The 19,975-nt window shown below is 38.6% G+C and overlaps 1 protein-coding gene across 1 annotated transcript in view; it reads right to left on the bottom strand.

Annotated features, from left to right (window-relative positions):
• Window positions 1-19,975, bottom strand: part of Gk5 (glycerol kinase 5) — a 62,109-nt gene that overhangs the window by 10,633 nt on the left and 31,501 nt on the right. Inside the window, exons 10-12 of the mRNA XM_015486750.2 lie at window positions 19,612-19,738; window positions 17,233-17,337; window positions 1,230-1,324 (exon numbers count right to left, since the gene is read on the bottom strand). Of these exons, the coding sequence (XP_015342236.1) occupies window positions 1,230-1,324; window positions 17,233-17,337; window positions 19,612-19,738 (327 nt within the window). The remainder of the gene's footprint in view (window positions 1-1,229; window positions 1,325-17,232; window positions 17,338-19,611; window positions 19,739-19,975) is intronic.

Below are 19,975 nucleotides of genomic sequence, written 5' to 3'. Positions count from 1 at the left end.
CATGGCTGCTGTTTGGAGTTGCCTCGCATCACCCTGAAGAGGATGAAGTGTAATCTCTACATACACTCCATCAGCTTTCAGGCCTTTAGGACAAACACACAGGAGGAGAATATTAAAGACATCAAAGAATGCTATTTTTAATTCTAGTTCTGAAGGTAGAGTACATTTAAGATTTAAAACACCCTGATTTACGTTTTCTTTTACCAGGTTCTATGTTATATGTGCCAAACTTTAAAATTTTGGACCTTATCTGATTGCTCAAGTATAAGACAAATTCTCCAAGTGAAAAATTTTATTTTTTGAAAGAAAGAAAATTTTTATAGGAAGCTTAAAGGGAATGGTATAAAACATTCCCAGAAAGTAAATTTGTTCATAATAGTGTACTTGAAAATCTCTTTTAAAAGTCTTTGTGACATATGCTAAAATACAAGGTGGGATCACAGTTCTTTCAATTAAATAAAAAGTTCAATGTTACAAAATCAAATCTTTAGGTAACAGAGTGACAGATACAAAATTTGGGATGTGGTAGAAGAAAAAAAAATGTTTGTAATGCCATTAACTTAAAAAACATCTGTAATCCACTAAAAGATGGAACAAAATAAACTTCTTTAGAATCTTCCAAACTTTTGATCATTTTTTAAAACCAGGTTCAGTTTTCGATTAGGCAAAGTAACTCCACCACAAGAATTAATGAAAAGAAATCTTGAGTTCTGAAAAAAGTTATCAAAACTTACAAAGATATAACTTTAAAATATGTACATTACCTGTGCATGTGGTAGAGTGTGAATATGCCCTGACATTATTTTTCTGGTTCCCAATGGTACACTTTCTATTTGGTACAGAATGCCCATTTACTGATATATTTTCCCCCTACTAGGAAATGACTATTTTTAGTCATGATAAAGTAATCCTCCTCAGTCTTATGTAAAAGTTCTATGACAAACCTGCCAACTCTTAAGTCTGCCAAGGGACAGAGTTCTAAGCAGAAGCCAGCTGAATTCTGCAAGTACAAGCCAAGCCAGCAGGGTCACACTTAAGGGACATTCTGCTCTCTTATGGAATCTGTGCTGGGCCAGAGCCCAACTTCACAGTCCTAGAATGTACCTTTCATCTTAGTTATTTTCAGCAGCCAAATTTCCAGGTAATAGAGTGACAGATACATAATTTGGGGTGTGGTGGGAACAGAAAAATGTTTGCAATTGCCATGAACTTAAAAAAAAAAAAAGTACCTGTAATCCACTAAAAGATGGAACAAAATAAACTCCTTCAGAATCTTCCAAACTTTTGGCCATTTTTTCAGTCTCAGCAGCATCTGTGAAAAGATCTGCAAAAACAAACACACAAACAACAACAAAAAAACCCCTAAAACAAAACGAAGGGGTTGGGGAGGGACAAACAGAATTATGTTACACAACTAGCATTTACCTGCATCCCAGGCATTGTGAATATAATATAAATGATGCTCCCTTAAAAAAGTCAGCACAAAGGTCACTGTGTTCTAGTTCTGAGTTCTTATACTGCACAGGTTTATGAGCCCACAGAAGGGAGAGGGGACAATGAAAACAGAGGCTCTTCCAGGCAAGCTCTGCATGCGGCAGGCCCTCTTTTTTTTTTTTAGATATTTGGGCTACTACAGAAGCAATTCTATGTCTGTTTCTTTGGCATTAAAAATTATTCTCCTGGGGACAGGGGTGTCACTAAGTGGCAGAGAGCACACTTAGCATGCAAGAGGCCCTGGGTTCCACTTCAGCAACAAAACAAAAACAAAACAAAATTTTCTGAAGATAAGATCTCCTAGTTTTCTGATGAAAGAATCATCTATAATATACAAGAGAATCAACTGAAAAATTACTCCATTTTATGAGTTCAATAAGTGGCCAGTAATAGATATATTAAAGGTCAATCTTTCAAAAACAAGCAAACAGCTGGGCATGGTGTTGTACACCTATAATCCCAGCGGATCAGAAGGCTGAGACTAGAGGATGGTGAGTTCAAAGCCAGCCTCAGCAAAAGAGAGGTGCTATGCAACTCAGTGAGGCCCTGTCTCTAAATAAAATACAAAATAGGGCTAGGGATGTGGCTCAGTGGTTAAGTGCCCCTGAGTTCAATCCCTGGTACCACCCCCCAAAAAAAAAATTTTAAAAAACTTAAAAAATAAAAATAAAAACAAGCAAAAATAGAAAAACAAAACTTAATTCATTTAGTAAACTTTTTGCTGAAGTATATAAAATATATACAGAAAAATGTGCAAGTACTAAGTTTATGGATGATAAACTTATTTTCCTTCCTTTTTTTTGCAGTGATGGGGATCAAATGTAGGGTCTCCTGCATGCTAGGCAAATGTTCCTTCCACTGCGCAGATCACCAGCCCCCTGAATGAATGTTCACAGGGTGAACACATCCAGGTAACCCATACCTAAATCTACATAGAAACTTCTCTTATTCAACATCACACTTGGGAGGTTCATTCAGATTGCTCAAGTAGTTAGTTATACTCCATTCATGTGGTATTCTACCATGTGACTTTACACAACTCATTAATCTAGTCTGCTGCTGATAGGCATTTGGGTAGTTTCCAGTGTTTGTTAATATAAATAGACCACACTAAACCCTTGTGTACATTCTTTTTGGTGGACATATGTGTACATTTCTATTTATTAATTCCAAGAAATGGAATAGCTAGTTATAGGATCTTCATATTTGGGACTAGCTTTAGTTGATGCTGCCAAATACTTTTCTAAATTGGTTGTACCAGGGGCTGGGGATGTGGCTCAAGCGGTAGCGCGCTCGCCTGGCATGCGTGCGGCCCGGGTTCGATCCTCAGCACCACATACAAACAAAGATGTTGTGTCCGCCGAGAACTAAAAAATAAATATTAAAAATTCTCTCTCTCTCTCTCCCTCCCTCCCTCTCTCACAAAAAAAAAAAATAAATAAATAAATAAATTGGTTGTACCAATTTAAGGTTCCTACAGGTATGGCATCTTATGTCCTTGGCAATAATTGACGTTATCTATGTTACATTTTAGTTATATTGATGGCATTGCTTATTGGTTTGATTTTACATCTCCCTGTTGACTAATGAAGTCAATAATACCTTTTCACTGGTCATTTAAGTATCCTTTTCTGGGAAATAATTTTTTTTAAAGTTCTTTTATACATACTTTTAGTTGTTGATGGACCTTTATTTATTCATTTATTTATATTCAGTGCTGAGAATCAAACCCAGTGCCTCACATATGCTAGGCAAGTGCTGTACCACTGAGCTACAACCCCAGCCCCCCTGTGAAGTGATTTTTGAAGGAGCATGCAGAAGGGTCAGATGAAAAAGCTCAGGAATCAGTCATAATAAATATTACTGTTTTTATACAGCCTTAATAAAATTGGTTTTATTTCAATACATGATTTGTTACACTAATAATGAACAACTGGTTAAAGAAAGACATATAAGGAGCATGTATATTAAAATCAAATTATTGAAGATTGTCCAATAATAACTAAAAATTTTACTCAATGTGACAATCATCGGATTCATAAACTTTACCCACTATTTTAGTCAGGTCTTCTGTTTTTCATGGTCAGAAGACCTGACAAGGATAATTAGAAGAGGAAAAGTTTATTTGGGCTCATGGCTTCAGAGGTCTTACTCCACAGATGGCCAACTCTGTGGCTCTGGGCCTGGGGTGAAGTAGAGCATCACGGTGGAAGTGTGTGGCAGAGGGAAGCAGCTGAGATGTGGCACCGGGAAATAGAGTTCCATTCACCCAGGACAAAATAGATAACCCAAAAGCACACCCCTAGGGACCTACCTCCTGTGGTCATACCCTACTTGCCTATAGTTACCACCCAGTTAATCCCTACTGGGACTCTCATTACCCAACCATTTCACCTCTAAACTCTCTTGCATTCTTTTACATAGGAGCTTGGGGAACACCTCATATCTAAACCATAACATGCAAAATATCTTTGGCACTTCAAAAACTAATGTTAAAAGTTTGTTTTAAAATCTATACTTTTAAAAAAAAGTCATGTGTAAGTTTTAAAATCAAGACAAGATGTGAAAATGCACACTAGACAGCTGGTTTGAGGAAAGCTTTTGATAACAGGCAAGGAAACATGGGGAAAAAAAGAGATTTAAGTTATTCACATTTTTCACTGTTTGTTCCATTCCTTGCTTGAAGAATTTCTTTAAATAATCTTCCACTTAAACCACTCTCCAATGGGCTCACTGATGAAAAGCTTTAGGAATTAGCACACTCTGCTCTCTCCCACTGACTGCAGCTACAGTCCTGGGTGGAATGCAGGGAGAAGCTAGCTGAGGACTCTGAAGAATAAGCCAGCAAGAGGGGGAGGACACCAAATGCCACCAAACTGACGGTCAGTTTCCTGTTTTGTGTTCTGGTGTCTCCTGGCCTAGGCTCAGGGACAGCGTGAAACCGGAAACCGGATTGATACTGGGCACAAAAAGAGCTTTGAGAAAAGTCCACTCCCACCAGTCTGAGACACAGGAGATGGGTTTGGATGGGACACAGTGAGGAAAGTACCATTTTTTGCTTTGTAGATTTTTCTTTCTCTCAGGCTGGAGCTCCCAGGCAATCCCAAGGTAGCATCAGCGACAGCCCAGGGACACAGTAATACAGTACTGCAGGCCAAGAGCACAAGGGGCATCTCTGTTGCGTTCTTCTTCTTTCCCCCTTGGTATCTGTCCCACCCCAAGAAACCCTGTGACTAACAACAGCCATCACAGCAGAGGCAACCAAAACTTGAGATAGGAGCACTATGGAAGTCCCTCTTGCCACCCAGATGAGGAGCCAGAAACAGCGGGGAAGGTGTTCGGTACAGGAGGGAAACAGAAGCAACTTCCTAGCTAGAACACCAGGGCATGGCTCCTGACAAAAAGTATTCAAGAGATCAGTGAGAGAAAGGTGCTCAGGAAAATTACCTCACAAAGATTTTTATGGGGGTGGGGATGTAGCTTGGGGATGCTGGGGATGGGACTGGTAAAGTGCTTGCTTAGTGATTGCAAGGTATTGGGTTTGAGCCCCAGCACCACCAAAAAACTATATATATATTTTTATTTTTTTTTATTTTATTTTTTTTTATTGTGGGTTGTTCAAAACATTACAAATTTCTTGACATATCATATTCCACACTTTGATTCAAGTGGGTTATGAACTCCCACCTTCACCCCATACACAGATTGCAGAATCACATCAGTTACACATCCATTGATTTACATATTGCCATCCTAGTGTCTGTTGTGCTCCGTTGCCTTTCCCATCCTCCACCCTCCCCCCTCCCCACNGAAGACCAGGAGTTGCATGAAATTCAAATTTTGAAAACAATAGAAAATTGATCAACACATGAGAGACAAAGGAAATCTCAACTACTTGCAAAGGAAAAGACAATAGATACCAATCCCACAATGTCATGGGCATTGGGGACTATCAGGCAGAATCTGAAAGACAGCTGTTACCACCATGCTCAAAGGGATGAATGCTCTTGAAACAAACGGGAAGACAGACACTCACAATAAGAAATAGAAGGTGGCAATAAGAACCAAAAGGAAATTTCAAAACTGAAAAATATAATAATCAAAATTTCAAAATTTATGGCATAGGTCAATAGATGAATAGAGAAGACAGAGGGGGAAATCCAGTAAAGTGGGGACAAAGCAAAAGAAATCATCCTATCTTAACAAGAGGGAGGAAAAAAAACCCCAAAAAGCAAAAAACCCCAAAAGCAAAACAGAGCTTCTAAGACCTGTGGGACAAAAAGAAAGCCTAACATTTGTCTCTTGAGTCCCAGGAAAAAGCACCACTAATGAACTATTTGAAGAAAAAAATGACTATAAACTTCCCACAGTGAACGAAAAATAAAAATCTACAAATTCAATAATCTCTAGGTACATGCACAGGGCTCTGGATTCATCCCCAGCACACAGGCACGGCTAAGAATCTCATGCTATCACACAAGAGGGTGACTGCAGATAATGATCATGGACTAAATATGCATGTGTAAGGCCTTGGGTTCAAGCACCAGTACCATCAAGGATTTTAAAAGTGTTTACCATGAAGGAATGATAAATGTTTGAGGAAACAGATATGTTTACCCTGATTAATCATTTTTATAACATACAAATATATTGAAACATCACATGGTACCCCACTAATATATACAATTTTTATGCATTTTTTGTTGGTTTTGAACCAATGCACATACCAAGCAAACACTCTACCACCACGCTACAGTTCCAGCCCATTTTTATATATCAGTAAAACATGAATAAATGAATAGAAGACTCTAAAATGAAGAGAATCTCAGCAAATCCCAAACAAGCTAAAACACAAAGAACTTTTGCTTAGACACATCATAATAAAATTGAAAGCCAAAAACAAAAGGCAAAGAAAAATCTTGTAATGAAGTCAGATTATATAATGGAGAACAAATATTCAAATAACTACGAATTGTGAATTTCTCATCAGAAAGTATGAGACAAAAAGGTAGTAGAACATTTCTTTTCCTTTGGTACTGGGGATGAACCCAGGGGTGCTCTCTCACTGAGTCATATTCCCAGCCCTTTTTATTTTTATTTATTTATTTATTTGGTACTGGGGATTGAACTCAGTGGTACTAACCACTGAGCCACATTCCCAGCCCTATTTTGTATTTTATCTAGAGACAGGATCTCATTGAGTTGCTTAGCATCTTGATGTTGCTGAGGCTGACTTTGAACTGGCTTCAAAGTGTTTCAGCCTCCTGGGATTATAGGCTTCTAGTCATTTTTATTTTGAGACAGGGCCTCAGCTAAATTGCTGAGGCTGGCATTGAACTTTTGATTGTCCTGCCTCTGCATCTCAAACTGCTGGGATTACAGACCTGTGTCAATGCACTTAGCTAAGAACAATATCTTTTTATTTATTTATTTTTGTGATTATTTATTTATGTAATTAAAGATGAATGCTGAGGATCAAACCCAGTGCCTCACTCTTGCTAGGCAAGCTCTCTGCCACTAAGCTACAGCCCCAGCCCAAGTAATCAAGAAAAAGAACTGACAACCCAGAATTCTACACCTTATAAAAATAAACTTCAGAATAAAAACAAAAAAAAGACCCCATAATTTTCAAAAAAGGAGAATTAAGAGTTCATTGCCATGTCATTAAAAAAAAAAGCCAAAGGATATTCATATGTAAAAAAAGAACCTTGACCAAACCTCATGCTTTAATAGAAAAATTAACTAAATATGGATCGTACATCTAAATGTAAAACATAAACTATGCCAGTCTTAGGAGAAAATATGAAAGAAAACCTGTCAAATAGCCTTAGATATACTATCCAAAGCAGTCTATAAAACAAAAAACTGATACATTAAATTTCACCAAAATTAAATTAAAAACTTTGTTGTTGGGGGCCTCGGGGTGGGTGGGGGGGTGGTACTGGCCATTGAGCCCAGGGACTTGCACATGCTAGGCAAGCACTCTACCACTGAGTTACACCCTCAGACCTTTTTGTTTTATTTTGAAACAGGGTCTCACTAAGTTGTTGGGGCTGCCCTTGAACTTGTGATCCTCTTGCCCCAGCTTCTGGAATAGCTGGGATTACAGGTATGTAAAGTGTGCCTAGCAAAATTAAAAAATTCTGCTTAACATACTTTTAAGAAAAGAACTTTTGTTCAGCATAAAAAAAGAACTCTTTAAAAAGCAGGTAGAATTAAAAAAACAAAAACAGTAAAAGGGATTAGAGTTGGGCAGAGATTATCCTTGTTAATGACTGCATTAGTCTATGAAGGTCCTAAAACATCTGTACAATTATACACCAAAACCCAAACACACACACACAGATATGTACACATATAAATGACTGCAAGTATACTGTCAAAGCTCGCAGAACATTTAAAATAGGTGAACTTAATTTATGCAATTATACCTCAACAGACTTGAAGTAGTATTTATTGTTTCTCAAACATAGGGACAGAGGTTCACCTTCACCCATAATAAAAAAGAAATGCTGCTGGGCATAGTGGTACATGCCAGTAATCCCAGTGACTTGGGAGGCTGAGGCAGGAGGATCATAAATTCAAGACCAGCCTCAGCAACTTAGTTGGACCCTGTCTTAAAATAAAAATGTAAAGGGATGGGGATGTGGCTTGGTGGTTAAGCCCCAGTGGGTTCACTCCTCCATACCAAAAAAAAAAAAAAAAGAAAGAAAAAGAAAAAATAAATACCATTTTAACACTGAGATGTCATTTCTCACCCATCTAGGTTGACAAAAATTCAAAGGCTCACGGGTTGCGGTGGCGCACTCCTGTAATCCCAGCAGCTCCAGAAGCTGAGACAGGAGGATAGAGAGTTCAAAGACAGCCTCAGCAAAAGTGAGGTGCTATGCAACTCAGTGAGATCCTGTCTCTAAATAAAATACAAAATAGGGCTGGGGATGTGGCTCAGTGGTCAAGTGTCCCTGAGTTCAATCCCCAGTACTCCCTACCCCCAAAAATTCAAAGGCTGGACAATACATGTAACTAGTAAGTTGCAAAGGCAACAGTTTCATATGTTTTTTAGGGTGAATACAAAATGGTATAATTCTTGCGGAGAGGAATTTAGCAATATCCAACAAAACTACTGTATATTTGCTCTTTGACAAAGCAACCCCACTTCTTTTTTTTTTTTTTAAAGAGGGTTTTTTTGGGAGGGCAGTACCAGGGTTTGAACCCAGGTGCACTCACTCGACCACTGAGCCACATCCCTGCCCTATTTTTTTTATTTTTATTTTTTTATATTTATTTTTTAGGCGGACACAACATCTTTGTTTGTATGTGGGGCTGAGGATCGAACCCGGGCCGCACACATGCCAGGCAAGCGCGCTACCGCTTGAGCCACATCCCCAGCCCCGCAACCCCACTTCTGAGAATTTATTACTAAGATAAACCTCTAACAATATGAAAATATAAATTCATACATTCATTGTACCATCATCTGGATTTTCAAAACACTGGAAACGACTTAAATGCTCCAAAATAGGCCACTGGCTGGCTTAACTGCATGCACATCAGTAATGGAGTATTGTGCACTATGTAAAGGACCCACAGGATCCCAGGGACCTAGTGTGAAAATAATTTCCAGAAAATAAATTAAGTGAAAATAACAAAGTACAAGAGGACATATATAACATATTACTTTTGTGTAAGAAAGCAGGGAAAATAAGGAAATATACATATATCTTGATGTCTTTGCAAAAAGAAACAGGCAGTACAGAAGATAAATGAAGTAATAATCTATAAGAGGCAGGGAGACAGAGTACAGGGCTGGGGGTGGGGCGGTCAAAACTGAGTGTATCTTTTTTCCTGGTTTTGGCTTTGGGAATGATGTTAATGTTTCACATTTAAAAAACAGAAGAATACTTTCTAAAGAAAGGATTTGGGGAGTGGACTAAAACTGAATAACAGGAACAAATGAACCAAATTCTATTTTTTTCTTTCTTTTTTTAATATTTATTTTTAGGTGTAGATGGACACAACACAATGCCCTTATTTTTTTATGTGGTGCTAGGCAAGCGCTCCACTGCGGAGCCACCATCCTAGCTCCCCAAATTCTATTTCAAATTAGTAAACTCACTGAAGTTTATTAATTTGAAAAAATGAATTTACCCACGAAATTCTGACCAGTGTGCATGAGCCATTTATCCTGGGTATAAAGCCTGGAGAACTCAAAGCTTCACTCCTGTTGGGCTCCACTCCAACTCCAGCACCAGGGTGGACTCATCTTCCTGTGTCCTCCCAGCAGGAAAGAGGAAAGCAGGGCCTTGAACTATGACCGCTGTCTTCTGTAACTCTACTCACTGTGAAGCCTAACAAGTCACTCAGAACCCTTCACCTTTGAGAGAATGTTTATCTCATCCCCTCTAATGAGGGAGATTTTTGTCTCTCTTGGGAAGGTACCCAGAGAGGAAAAATACAGTTCCTTTATTTCTAGTAAACAAGAGTTCTGGATAATTTCAAACGCATTACTTATGAAGAGTCTTATGGGAACTGCCTGAGGCAGGCAGACATGACGTGTAGCAATTAAAAATGATCTGAAGGAAAAGATGTCCCCTGACCCTCGTTATTGGAGGAGGCAGAGATGCAAACTGCCTCAACTGTAGAAAAGAAACAGGGCTTTCTTTCAGTCCCTTAACTATGTCATGTTTCTCCCTGCTCAGGGCCTTTCACACTGGTCTTCTCTGCTCGTGTTAGACAGGAGTTCAGAGGGACACCAAGATGGCAGAGGCAAGGTACAAGAAAAACATTCCTAGAGGACAAGACAGGGAGATGAGTCATCATGGACTCCCACCACTGGTAGTTAGTCTAAAGTAGCCAACTGGGAAAGAGGTCAATATTCTAATTAGGTTTTCTAAAGTAACCAATGGAAGCAAAGGGAGTAATCAGATAAATATAGGGAAGAGACAAACCTCACAGCTTGGCATACAAAACATTAAATTCATTAAATTCCAGACACTTGGGCCTTGAGCCTCTCTCTCTCTTGCTCGGCTCACTCTCTCTACCTTATACAGTGCTACCTTCACCTTCAATGAATCTGTACTTTGCCTGTTACTTCTGTTTGTTTAGTAGCTCAATTCCTTTTTTTTTTTTTTTTAATTTAGAGGCAAAGTGCTGCTAAGTTGCTTACAGCCTTGATAAATTGCTGGGGTGGGCTTTGAATTCGCAATCCTCCTGCCTCAGCCTCCCCAGCTGCTGGGACTACAGGCTTGTTCAATTCTTTGTTTGGGACACCAAGGACCTGGACCCCTGCTGGGCACACCAAGGATAACACTAGGACCACTCCTTGACCAACTGCCGCCACACCTTCAACCACTCTCACTCTTTCTTCAGGTTCAACTGAAATACTACTTGCTTCTTTAAAAAAATCTTTTGATACTCCAGACTGGACAAAGTCCTCTCTTTAGAAGGCAACCACTGATTCTACTACTGCTGCTCCTTGCTGATACTTAACAGTAACACAACACACACACACACACACACACACACACACACACAATTTTTAAGACAAGGTCTTCCTATGTTGCCCAGACTGGCCTTGAACTCCTGGGCTCAAGAACTCCTCCCGTCTATCCCTCGCAAGTACCTAGGACTACAGGTGCATACCACCATGCTCAGCTTTAATAGTTTTAAAAAATTAATTTAATGTGCACCTTCCCTGCTAGGCTATAACCTCCATGAGGGCAGGGAGGGTCACTGATGTCCTAGCACACAGAAAGGTGCATCCTGAGCACTCAGTTATTTGTTCATTGAATAAAAACTGATGGATGTAAAACTATTGACAAGATTGAAATAGCAAAATAGAACCTAGAGTAATGAAGAGGAGCAGAAATGGACCAAACTGAAAAGAGATGACCATGTAGGGACCCAAATATGGCCTAAGGTCGGGGGTGGACAGAGAAACTGTGCAAAAGACTGAAAAACAAATCTAAAAATCAAGACTAACCCAGTTTAAATAGCTTTACATGTGAATCTAAGTTCAATCTGTGTTCAACCAGTGACAGGTGGGAGGAAGCCACCACGTAGGGAGGAACAGGACTAGTAAGTCACACAAAGACATGGAGGCCCAGAGCCTGCAGAGTACCCACATCTCCAAGGAGATGACAGGGTCACTAGGGCTCTGACATGATATGTTTCTCCTGAATATAATTCAGTTATTGTTTTCAATATGCCTTATTAAAGCAAATTCTCAGTAAATATATTCAAATAAATGTGATTTTTTTTTCTTTTTGGTACCCAGGATTGAACTCAGGGCACCCGACCACTGAGCCACATCCCTAGCCCTATTTTGTATTTTATTTAGAAACTGGGTCTCTCTGAGTTGCTTAGTCCCTCGCTTCTGCTGAGTCTGGTGAGCCTCCTGACTCAGCCTCCTTAGCGCTGAGATTATAGGCATGTGCCACCGAGCCTGGCTTAAATGTGAATTTTTTAATGTGAATTCAGACAAATATCAGAAAATACCAGCAATATTTAGCTACGCCAGCTATTGAAATTTAAAAGTAAATAATTCAACTCTGAATTAGTCTCTCCCTTCACAACAGTCTCATTTTCCTTCCAGAGATGGAACTGACTTTCAGGAAGGCCTGTGCTTCCCTCAGAAATTCAGGTCCCTCCTCAAATTCAGGGTCATTTGGCTCCACCTCCCAGAGAAGATTTTTCAGCATTTTTTTTTTGTGTGTGTGTGGGTGTGTGTACCAGAGGTTGAACTCAGGGACACTCTACCACTGAGTCATATCCCCAGCCCTATTTTGTATTTTGTTTAGAGACAGGGTCTCACTGACTTGCTTAGTGCCTTACTTTTTGCTGAGGCTGACTTTGAACTTGTGATCCACCTGCCTCAGCCTCCTTAGCTTCTGGGATTATAGGCATGCGCCACTGCTCTGCAACCACCCACCCCTAAGCATTTTTAAGCATTTTGAATCACAATGAATGAGCCTGGATTCACCTAAGCGATGGAAATGACTCCCTTGGATAATGTGCCCATGAAACTCAGGAATGAGTAGTAGTTTTTAACCAATGAGTATGAAATCAACTATTTGCATCTTCTGCAAAGGAATAAAAGTAATAAAAGGTATAACTAAAAGAGATGAAATATGTAAACTATTTTTTTTATTTTTGATAATCTAGAGTTATTAAAGACATGTGCCTAGAATATTAGGAGAAACACATTTAAGAAGGAAGCAACATTTAAATAATAAAGAGCTTTGAAATAAATGTTGTTTGGTTAATAAGAAATCTTATGCATATAATGAGGTACAGGCTCAAAGAAAAAGAGAAAGAGAGAAAGGAAGAAACTGGCATTTTCCTCCTGGAGTGTGTTTTCTGCCAATAGATATTTTTTCTTCAAACAAATCAATTCAGTTCCAATCAGCAAAGAATAAAGTCAAAGTTGCACCATAATTTAATTATAATTACTCATAATTATGTGGAAAGGGGTATATATCCCCTAAAGATAAACTTAAAATAACCCTTTTTACTCTAAACTTTTTAAATTTGGATTCATCAGAGCTTGGTGCTGATAACGCCAAGGTCGCGGGTTCCTTCCCATACGGGCCACCACACACCAACCGCAAATCCCTCCTCCAGAAAATCCCTCCTCCAGCACTTCCCCAACCAATGGGAACTCTCCGGGAATCCCCTGGAGAACTCCAAAGTAGCAGGAGAACTCCAAAGTAGCAGGCCAAGCTGGACAGCAGGGGTCTAACATGCAATTGAATACACCGCTTAACATAACTGTCATCATCTCAATGGCTTGCTGGCATCACCTCTCAACCACTCTGTTCTGGCAAAAATGCCATGTGTCATTCCGACTCAGCTATGGCTCTCAGCAATTATGTAAATTACTTATAATTAAATTACTTATAAGCATTATTAATATTTTGGTATATAATATTCTATGCTTTATGAAGGAAATATGGTTTTATAACAAGCTGTTCATTATTCATAAAAGACGAAATGCAGAGAAAGAGCCCAAGTTTCAACAGCTGATGACTGGATAAATAAATTATGGCTTATTCATACAATAGAATATTATTCAGCAATAAAAAGAAATGGAGGGGGGCTGGGGATGTGGCTCAAGCGGTAGCGCACTCGCCTGGTATGTGTGCGGCCCGGGTTCGATCCTCAGAACCACATACAAAGAAAGATGTGTCTGCCGAAAAAACTAAAAAAATAAATATTAAAAAAAATTTCTCTCTCTCTTTCTTTCTCTAAAAAAATATTTTTTTTAAAAAAAGCACCACATACAAACAAAGATGTTGTGTCCTCCGAGAACTAAAAAGTAAATATTAAAACACTCTCTCTCTCTAAAAAAAAAAAAAGAAAGAAATGGAGGGACTGGGGTTGTGGCTCAATGGCAGAGAGCTTGCCTAGCACATGTGGGGCACTGGGTCTGAGATCCTCAGCACCACACAAAAATAAAAAATAAAATAAAGGTATTATTATGTCCATCTATAACTAAAATTATTAAAAAAAAAGAAAGAAAGAAATGGAGTACTAATATATTCTATAGCACATGTGATCCTTGAAAATACACTAGTGGAAGATGTCAGTAACAAAAGACTACATAAGATACAATTCATCAGTATGAAATGCCTGAAACAGGCAAATCCACAGACAGGAAGAAAATTAATGGTAGCTCAGGGCTATGGTGAGAAGGACCAGGATAAAAATGGTATCAGGGCTACTAATGGGTAGGGTGTTTCTTTTACAGGAAATAAAAATATTCTAAAATTAGATAGTGGTGATGTTCGTAACACCACATATACACTCTAAAAACACTTTATTTGTTTATTTTTAGGCTTTTTAATTTTTTATTTAAAAAAATAACCAGCCAAAAATCAAGAATCATTTTACTTCTATTATGAAAGAATTATCATGAATTACTCAAGATCAATTTTTTTTTTTTGGTGGGGGGGTACCAGGGATTGAACTCAGGGGCACTTGGCCACTGAATCACTTACGTAGCCCTATTTTGTATTTTATTTAGAGACAGGGTCTCACTGAATTGCTTAGTGCCTCACTTTTGCAGAGGCTGGCTTTGAACTCACACTCCTCCTGCCTCAGCCTCCTGAGCTGCTGGGTTTACAGGCATGCATCACCACACCTAACCTCAAGATCAATTTTTAATTGCTCAAGGTAAATTAAACTTTTATAAGATTTAGATACAATATATCTTTGAAAAGCTAAATTAGCTTACTAATTCCTAAATTAAATTGAGCGCAAGCCCTGAATAATGTTGGAGTGTACACTTTAAATTGGTGCACTGTATGTATGTGGATAATATCTCAATAGAGTAATTCGAAGTAAAAATTACTTATATAGGCTAACCTTTAAATGCTCTATCACCTCCTTAATGCATCACAGATATGGTCCATGTCATTAGGATATGCAACTACATGGGGCTTGGGTTGTGGCTCAGTGGTAGAGCGCTCACCTGGCACATGTGAGGCCCTGGGTTCGATCCTCAGCACCCCAAAAAAATAAATTAAAAAATATAGGTCCAATTATAACTAAAAAATAAATATTTTAAAAAAAAAGATATGCAACTACAGCCAGGTAAGATGGCAAATCCTGTAGTCCCAGTAACCTGTGGTGCTGAGACAGGAGAATGGCAAATTCAAGTCAACCTCAGCAACTTAGTGAGGCCCCCAGCAACTTAGCAAAGCCCTGTCACAAAACAAAAAATAAAAAGGGCTGGGGATGTAGCTTAGTGGTAGAGCATCCCTAAGTTAAATCTCCAGTACCAAAAAAAAAAAGCAACTACACTGCTGTTTTAAATATACACTGTTGCCCTGTATGAATATACTGACATTTATTGCAGGCTTTATTACTGTACAGAACTTATTTCTAATTACTACATTAAACATCCATATATGTACACATCTTTGCCCACCTATATGATTTTTATAGGAAATCAACAGAAGTGCATGCAAAGGGTCTGCACTCTGAAAAATGCTACATACTACCTGGCTATCTTCCAGAAAGGCCACACTAATTACAATCATCCCAATGGAAAATAATAATACTTTTTTTTCTACATTTCTACCAATGCTGAGCATCATAAAACTTATTAATCTCTAACAGACTGACAATTGGAAAAAAAAAAGTAGTTTTTTTTTTTTTGTGTGTGTGTATGTGTGGTACTGGGGAATGAACCTGGGAATGCTCTACCACTGAACTACATCCCCAGCCCTTTTTTTTTTTAATTGATTTTTTTTAAATACACAAAAGTGGAATGCATTACAATTCTTTTTTTTTAATATTTATTTTTTAGGTGTAGATGGACACAACTCAATGCCTTTATTTTTTTTATGGGGTGCTGGGGATCGAACCCGGGTCCCGCCCTTGCTAGGTGAGAGCTCTACCACTGAGCCACAATCCCAGCCCCTACAATTCTTATTACACATATGGAGCACAATTTTTCATCTTTGTTTATAAAATATGTTCATGCCAATTCATGTCTTTATACATGTACTTTGTGGGGTTTTTTGCATTACAATTCTTATTACACATATATACCACAATTTTTCATATCTCTGTATATAAAGTAGTTGACACCCAATTCGTAACTTCATACATGTACTTTGGATAACGATGTCCATCACATTCCATCATCCTTGCTAATCCCCTGCCTCCTCCCTTTCCCTTCCTCCCCTCTTCCCTATGTAGAATTCATCTATTCCTCCCATGTTCCCCCTCCTTACCCCACTATAAGTCAGCCTCCTTATATCAGAGAAAACATTCGACATTCGATTTTTGGGGATTGGCTAACTTCACTTAACATTACCTTCTCCAACACCATCCATTTACCTGCAAATGCCATGATTTTATTCTCTTTTACTGCTGTTAAAATTCCATTGTGTATATATGCCACATTTTTTTTACCCATTCATCCACTGAAGGGCATCTAGGTTGGCTCCACAGTTTAGCTATTGTGAATTGTGCTGCTATAAACATTGATGTGGCTGTATCCCTGTATTATGCTGTTTTTAAGTCCTTTGGGTACAGTTCCCCAGCCCTTTTTTTTTTTTAATATTTATTTTCTAGTTTTCAGTGGACACAACATCTTTGTTTGTATGTGGTGCTGAGGATCGAACCCGGGCCGCACACATGCCAGTCGAGCGCGCTACCGCTTGAGCCACATCCCCAGCCCCTCCCCAGCCCTTTTTTAAAAAAATTTTCAGATTTTGAGACATAGTCTCGCTAGGTCACCCCAAACTAGCCCTTGCAATCCTCCTGCCTCAGCCTCTCTAGTAGCTGGGATTACAGGTGTGCTCCACCTTGCCCAGCAAAAGGCAATATTTTTAAATGCATTACTTTGATTATTGGCTATAAGCAACAGTTCATAATGGTCATTTTATTATGAAATGCCTGTATTCCTTTGTCAATTATTTGTGATTTGTTTTCCTGACATGCTACAAATTGTTTTTACTAACCTGTCTTCTAATTTTACCTAAGACATTTTTCCCTATACTTCCGATACTTTAGACACTTAAATCTATTATTCTTTTCCTTTATGGTTCCTGAATACCTAGCTTTAACACCTTAATATCATAAAAACATTCCATATTTTCTTCAACTCTAACACTGCAATGTTTTATTTAAATAAATACCCCATTTGTTGCCTACTGATCTCCAATCATGTGGCATAGTAGAATTCTTTAAGTCTGACCTGCGAAATACATTTAAAAGTCAACTTACCTAATTGCTGAGCCCATTTTATGGCACTTCCAGTGTCTCCTGCATTGCCTTCAGCTAAGCATACAACTTCTTGTCCAATTTTCCACCCGATCAATGGATAAAAGCCTTAGAAAACAAGCAAACAATTGAAGTCATTTAATAGATACACAACTCAAAGAGAGACTGTTCCAATAGAACATGTGATTTGTTTACTTATTTATTTAGGTACTCAGAGGCACTTAACCACTTTATTTTTTATTGAGACATAGTCTCAACTTGCTTAGGGCCTCACTAAATTGCTGAGGCTGGCTTTGAACTTGCAATCCTCCTGCCTCAGTCTCTGAAGTCCTGGGATTATAGGCATGTGCCATCTTAGCCATCTTAGAAAAATGCAATTTTATTAAAAAAAAAAAAAAAGGAAAGTGCCTATTAGGTCAGACCATTTGGATTCACATTCCAGCCCTCTCTCACTAACTAGTTGTGATCTAACCTATTAGCCTGTTTCCTCCACTGTAACATGGCCTATGACAGAGAGCTGCTGTAGGAGTAAACTGAGTTTACACATGAAAAGAAGTTAAAGAATTTAGACCAGTACCTGGCATATAACATGAACAATAAATGTTAGGATTTTTTTGCTTTTGTTTGGTTTGTTTGTTTTTGTGGTACTGGGCTGATCCGAGGACCTCATGCATACTAGGCAAGTGTGCTAACACTAAGCTACATCCTCAGCTCGTAAATATTAGTTTATTTAGCTATAGGCCTGTCTATACCTCTAGACGCATGGCAATAAATATTTTGAGAAGTAAAGGTAACTACAAGATCAGTTTTCTAGAAAGCTATGCTGCTGTATTTACCCCTGGTTTCCAAACAAGACTCCTACATAGAAACAGCTGAGAATAATGATCAACATTTTCTACCTTTCATTTTCCCAGTTAGGGAGAAAGGAACAGCTGGATTAGGCATGGAAGACAGGAAAAAATATTTTAAAAAACAGATCTGAGCATCCATGTGAAGAAAACAGAGCCCAAATCAAGTGCCCCAGACCTCCAGGGAATAGTTCTACAAACTAGATTTCTTTGTTTGCACATCTGCAAATTCTTGGTAACTGAAATCAACTGTCATTAAGACTTGACACATGCATGCATCACTAGTTAACAACTATCACAAAAAAGTTCAGAGAAAGAATAATTCTTAATAAATAGGAAAAACAATTAGGATTGGGGATGTAATTCAGTGGTAGAATGTTTTTCTAGCACACACAAGGCCCTGGATTCAATCTCTAGCACCACCAAAAAAAAAAAAAGGAGAGAGAAACTTAGAACTTTAATAAAGTTTTATATATAACATGTAATACAGATAAATATTTGGAAGGCTAACCAAACTACTCTGATCTTTTGATTTTCCTCCTCCTCCTCCTCCTCCTTTTGTAGTACTTGTTATTGAGCCCAGGGAGTGCTTACCATTGAGCTACATCCCTTGCCTGTTTTATTTATTACTTTGAGACATGGTCTTGCTTGCCCAGGCTAGCATCAAATTTATAATCCTCCTGCCTCAGCCTTTCAAATATCACTGGGATTAGAAGCCATGGGTCACTGCACCTGACTTTTTTGGTTGATGTTATTGTTTTGATACTTGGAATTGAGTCCAGGGATACTTCACCACTAAGCTACATCCCCAGCCCCTTTTATTTTATTTTATTTTTTATTTATTTATTTATTTTTTAAATTTTAATATTTATTTTTTAGTTATCGGCGGATACAACATCTTCGTTTTGTATGTGGTGCTGAGGATCGAACCCGGGCCGCACGCATGCCAGGCGAGCGCGCCACCGCTTGAGCCACATCCCCAGCCCCCCTTTTATTTTTAACGCTACAGAGGGTCTTGCAAATTTACTTAGGGCCTTACTAAATTGCTGAGGCTGGCCTTGAATTTGAGAGTCTCCTGCCTTGGTCTCTCAAATCACTGAGATTACAGGTGTGCACCACCATGCTAACTCTCTTTCTTGGGTGTTCTTTGTTTGTTTTTGCATCAGGGATCGAACCCGAGGGCGCTTAATCACTGAACCACATCCCCAGCCCTTTTTATTTTTCATTTTGAGACAGGGTCACACTAGGATGCTTACAGCCTCACGAAATTGCTGAGTCTGGCTTTGAACCTGCAATTCTTCTGCCTCGGCCTCCCAAACCACTGAGATTAAAGGCATGCATCACCACACCCGGCCCTTTATTGTTTTTTAATGTTACTAACTTAAAGGAAATAAAGAAAATGGGGATTAATTGTTTCTAAGAATAATAATGTGTTGGATCATTCTTAACATAAATGAGTAAATAGTATAAGGATCACCAAACACTTATGAATATAAAAACTGATATTAGACCGGAAAAAATTCTAATTATTTACCTCCAACAGTATGTTGAGGGTCGTTTCCAGTATTAATATCCAAAAAAGTCCCAGTTCCCATGGTTAATTTTACATCTCCTGTCTGGAAGCAGCACTCTCCGAACATGGCTGATTGATGGTCACCGACCTACCAAAAGTGTTCAAATGTAAGACCCACGGCCCTTAGCAGTGGTCCATTTTATTATTTTTCACTGCCTCACTTATTGCAGTCTTGCAATTAAATATTTATGTTCTCATTCACATTTTCCTCAAATTAAAAAAAAAAAAAAACATCCCAAAGAGAACAGGGAACAAAAACTACAGGACAGGAGTCTCTCTAGGATTAGCATCATGTGCATAACTAATGTGCCTTGGTAATTTTTAT

This window comes from Marmota marmota, unplaced genomic scaffold, assembly GCF_001458135.2.
Source record: "Marmota marmota marmota unplaced genomic scaffold, marMar, whole genome shotgun sequence".
Taxonomy (NCBI): domain Eukaryota; kingdom Metazoa; phylum Chordata; class Mammalia; order Rodentia; family Sciuridae; genus Marmota; species Marmota marmota.
This window is presented reverse-complemented; position numbering and strand designations above follow the sequence as displayed.